The sequence below is a fragment of the Montipora foliosa genome, chromosome 9, assembly GCF_036669935.1.
Source record: "Montipora foliosa isolate CH-2021 chromosome 9, ASM3666993v2, whole genome shotgun sequence".
NCBI classification, from domain to species: domain Eukaryota; kingdom Metazoa; phylum Cnidaria; class Anthozoa; order Scleractinia; family Acroporidae; genus Montipora; species Montipora foliosa.
The window spans coordinates 4,837,126-4,842,125 of NC_090877.1; the positions used below are offsets into that span (position 1 = coordinate 4,837,126).

Sequence of the window (5,000 nt, forward strand, 5' to 3'; positions counted from 1 at the left end):
ATTTTTTTTCTGCGATTTTTTCAGCTAGCGCGTCGCCAGTTCGAGGGTGGCTACACTTGCAATTTTCATCGCGCGCTGGCGACGTCACAAAATTTGAAAAAATCGCTCGTGTAGCCGAGGCTTATTTCTCCGATGGGATAACTTGATTTGTGTATGATTCTCATTTACCTCAAACGACGCTCCAAACATCGAATACGCTCCATTCAAAGGTGGGGGTGGTTCAGGGATTGCTTTGTTTTCAACATTTTCATCCGTATATAGCTTGTAATATTGTGTTGGAGGTAGAGGAAATGGACATACTCCTTCAGCCGCCATATTGGAGTTATGTTAAACGACCGAAATGACTGATGGACATGACTGACTCCCAGTACCTCGCGTCTTCATTACGTTTTCTCTGTTTCTGTCTCTTCGAGCTCTAAGTCATTTTTTGGCACTTTGCAATGATTACGATGTAAGCAGTGATATAACGAATAGTATTTCAAGTGTCAGTCCAGTATTACAAACACAAGTTATTCACTAACTTGGGATATATAATTTCCGTTGAAATAATTTACATACAAAAATTTCAGTGTGTTGATTGGCTGAGAGCACGTCAGTTAATCTCAAACAATGCAGAAAAGTGAAATTAGTACCGCAAAGGTGAAATTTGTGCATGTAGATTAATAATAAGAATATGTGCTCATGCAATTTTGCAAATTTACTCATCATTATTTATTCCAATTGCACTCGAAATCATGCAATTACCTATATTAATTACAAAATTAATATGTATAATTTAAGGGTACACTGGCATCTAATGAAATGAATGGTACTCCATTTGTGAGAGTGATAGTACAGCAGTGTCTGTCTGCCACATTGCAAGTTCACCCACCAGGCGATGATGTAGAAGCTCAGTCAGTAGAAGTGAGTCACAGACTTGTTTTTAGTGTTATCACTCACAACGTAAAGCATAAAAATCATCTCATTAAGGCCCCTAATGACAGTAAAGGTAAAGGTGCTTATTTTATGAGGGTAACACTTGACAGTCCACTAGAGTTACTGATAAACTTGTGGCCCTTGGTATGCACCTTTCACCCCCTTCCTCTGTCAATGCTCCGTTTTATGGGTATTCAAAGCTACAACTACACGGAACAGAGGAAAGTCTAAACAGACGTCGATCAAATGACGGGGATCGAACTGGTGACCCTCCAGCTCAGAAGGCTGCGCACTAACGACTGAGTTACACCTGCCTCAGTGGTCATTACAGCGGTATAAACAAAGATAATCTTATGATATTATACCTCTGGGCCCCATGTCCTTTGCATGCATTTTGTAAAATTGACCTAGGATGCCTAAAAAACGACCTGCAGGCTGTCCAGGAGCGGAATTAACCCACCAATGTATCAGCAAATATGTACTTCCTTTAGTACTAAAATAACTAAACTTTTGCTATTTGTTGAAGCTGCAATCAGGCTTCATTTGTCTATCTAATTATCTGAAACAACACCATTGGAGCCCAAAACACTCAAGAAGATTTTTAAAAAAATTAAATATTATTTTATCAGTAACTCAGGCAAGTGTTTCTTTTATGTCTATAGTTCACTGCTACATATCATATCTTGCTAAATTATCTTTTAGGCAGAAAGACACCTTTTGACGTCACAATAAATCAAATATATATATATATATTTAACAGTGGTGTGCTGAAAGGCAGCACTTTTTTCATTTTTACCAGTTTGTCTATCAGTATAAAAGGTAATTTAATGAAAAGAGAAAAGGAGTACAATTTCTTTCAGATTTCCAGGGGTATTGTGGTTTATGTTTGCTTTCTCAAGGGATCAACTCCTGAACTTGTTGCTAAAGTTGGTAAGTTATCATGGTTGAAATAATATGATAAACTCAGAGTCACTATGTACAGGCATCCCAGAGTTATATCTAAAAGCTGACACTGAAGTCAGGGACTGCATAGAGGGGAGGGGCAAGTAGAGCTTATAATTATAGCCATTCCTTTTTTTTTTGGCTTTAAAGTTACTTTGAGAGCTCCAGATAGAAAATATTAATGATCCATTGGGGAACACTGTGCTACAATGCATACTTGTCTTGGCCAGAATTTTAAAATTTAAAATGTCTTAAAAATAGTAACTGTAGTCTTTGGAGAACTGGTAGAGCAGGTTTAGAGTGAGCACTTACCTTGGATGAAAACTCTGTGTGATGCAAGCTTGAATCTAGTTCAGTTTGACTAGGAGGCTCGATCAACATAATGACATTCATATTCATGAATCTAGAGTTGTGGTCTTATTTCTTTGTTTGCCGACCTTTAAGAATGTTGATTCAGTTCGTTGGAATGTAGGGGGCAGTGAGGCCCAGTGGTTGGGGCGCTTGCCTTGTAATCGGGGATCCCTGGTTCAAGACATGTTCTGGCCACTGATTGATCGTAACAGTTCAGGAGCACCCAACAAGCCATTTTTTCAAAATTCATAAAATAAACCAAAAATTAGCCTTTTTGGAGCAATTTCTCTACCTGCTGGGAAGTTCTTTCTATTCCTCACTTCCAGCAGGAACAGGCCAGAAATTACGTTCGCCAGGTGGGCCAGGCGGAAGTTTCCCAGCCAGCAAGCACAATAACAACATTTAATTGCAATGTGCGTCAAATGGGCGTAACAACAGGCCTTGGATTTAGTGGGGGGGGGGGGGGGGCAGAAGTGAAGGGTACATTGACTGCAAATGGCCTTCAGAACAAAAATATTTCTCCCAGGAGAGGTGGGAGCGTGAGCATATTGAAAAGAAATTGCCAGCACAACAAAAGTCTTTTTTCCCAGAAATTTCCCAATACTTCTTTTTCCAGCCAGCACATTAAGCACACCTGCAGAACACCTCCGTTGGGACTGCCCCTGACAATAATTGTTATTCTTGAATGTTCTGTCCTGATTGACTTGTGTTTCATTGGCCATGAAAAGCCTCTATGGGGAGTGCGGTCAATTAAGTGTGTATTGCATTGTCTTTGCAAATATGAAAAGAAGAAATGTCAGAAAGATCATCGTATTTGCATAAGCAACATTAGCAACAATGCAAGCTAGCCAAAAAAAATCCATGCTTGAACAGGATGCAAATCTATGACTGTGATTAACTGAAACTTTTTAAATTAATAATATTTTTAATCAGCTCCCAAATGGCTTGATAGCTCAGTTGGTACTGAGCAAGTGCACTGCAATGCAACAGTTAAGGGTTTCAATTGAGGTTGTACAATATGCAAGCCATATGAGTTGAAAGCCATGCGAGTCAGCATGGGAGAATCGCATGACATGCATGGCTCGCTGGCTTGCAGTTTGTCAAGACCCATTTGAATCCCATTCATGCAAGTGCTTAAATTGCTCACTACATTTTAGCATATTTCTTTTGAAAAAAATGAAACTTTCAATGTATTTTCCTTCAGTGAAATCTCTTTTGAATGTTAAGTTGAGTGAGTCTGCAGACAAACCAGGAAATGTATCTATTCTGGAGCTTCCAGGAGATGTTCTTATTGTTCCTCAGGTGAATAGGGCACTTATTGTTTTAAGTCCTTCCTATAATTTATCTCTTACCTGCTATTTTTCCCAGTGTTTATGGTTGCTCCAAAATGCAATATTTAATGGTACATGTAGTAAAATATTTCCAATGCCCTATACTTGAAGTTGAATTGCCTGACAGTCGTGAATGTAAGTTGTGTCAGTTTTCACCCAGAAGATGTAAACCATGCATGCAGGGGTCTCTTTTCTTGTACAAGGGTAACAGTGTTTGACTGAAAATCAAGGCAGAGTAGCAGGCGGTGAGAGGAGAATTTCTGACAACATAGACGGCGGTATGCCACCAGTGACCGGCTTCTAATGAAACCCCAGTGCATGGTGTTGCTGTTTCACACCCAAGTCGTTTGAGAATTATTAGTGAACTTTGGGAGCTTTCAGTGTTTCTTAGGACACCTATTTTGTTAGTAGCCCCACAAGAGTTCTATTTTCATCCTATTTTTTGAAGAGTTTTATTTTCTTCCTAGCTTTTGTGAAAGAAAAATTCTTGTTATCCTTTTTTTTTTTTCATTTATGCTACTCAACACCTGGCTAGAAAAAACCCAGTCATACAAGAGATTGAAGTCTCACCAGCATACACTACAAGCCATCCAGCCAGCAATTAGGAACTTAGCGATATTTTTATAAAAATAAAAGATCTTCTTTAAGCATATCAAGGCACAATAATATGTAGGGGCAGACTTGGCATATTACAGCTTATTAATTAATGCTAATGTCCTCTTTCCTTGTGGAGTGCATATTATATACAAATCAACTATAATTACAATAAATAGCCCTAAATAAAAGTGAAGAGTAACCTCCACTCAACACCCATTTGAACCATCTTAATTTTATTTACTGTAGGCAACACTTGGAGGAAAGATGAAAGGAAAGAGGGTACAGTATCATTCAAACATATCAAAAGATGAAGGAAGAATATTTTATGAAAAATTTATTACTCTTTGTGAGGTATAATCATGGTAGATAGTAATTATTATATTATTCTACTCTCACATCTATGACTGCAAATCCTGAGTTCACAGATTTGTGAATTACCGGTGACTCATTATAAATTTTAGTCCAGTTAATATTTCAAATAACACAATATTCTAGAAGGAATTCTAGCTATCAACCCATTTAAAAAAGATTACAAATTACTCCTTAATTTTGGCACGAAATTTCAGTGTTAATTTATGATAATTATTTCACATGTGAAATTACAATGTTGCTATGGCAAGTTTTTCCTACAGTGCCAAAATAGCATCCAGGTTTGAAAATAACCTCCATCTGATGAACATAATTTGTCACCCATGATATTAATAGTTAATCAAATGGTATACTCATGAAATTAGGGAATAATTTCGCTTGTTACCATTTGATTACCCATACTAATTTTATGAAAAAAATGTCTTTGAAGGATACATGTCGGGTCAGGTCAGGTCACATTACCCTAACACTAAACATAGTGGTTGTATGCCATAA

General features: G+C 37.7%; 2 protein-coding genes across 4 annotated transcripts in view; one reads left to right on the plus strand and one right to left on the minus strand.

Annotated features, from left to right (window-relative positions):
* The window catches only part of LOC137970290 (mediator of RNA polymerase II transcription subunit 7-like), a 9,412-nt gene extending 9,073 nt beyond the window's left edge, over positions 1–339 (minus strand). Inside the window, exon 1 of the mRNA XM_068816812.1 lies at positions 169–339. Within this exon, the coding sequence (XP_068672913.1) occupies positions 169–315 (147 nt within the window). The 5' untranslated portion in view covers positions 316–339. The remainder of the gene's footprint in view (positions 1–168) is intronic.
* Positions 340–371: 32 nt separating this feature from the next.
* LOC137970291 (D-aminoacyl-tRNA deacylase 2-like) overlaps positions 372–5,000 on the plus strand; it is a 6,476-nt gene continuing 1,847 nt past the window's right edge. The window contains exons 1-6 of one of the 3 annotated variants that reach the window (XM_068816813.1): positions 399–451; positions 570–639; positions 781–903; positions 1,776–1,845; positions 3,413–3,510; positions 4,383–4,487. In XM_068816813.1, the coding sequence (XP_068672914.1) occupies positions 610–639; positions 781–903; positions 1,776–1,845; positions 3,413–3,510; positions 4,383–4,487 (426 nt within the window). In that variant the 5' untranslated portion in view covers positions 399–451; positions 570–609. The other 2 variants (XM_068816814.1, XM_068816815.1) reach the window with 2 other exon arrangements.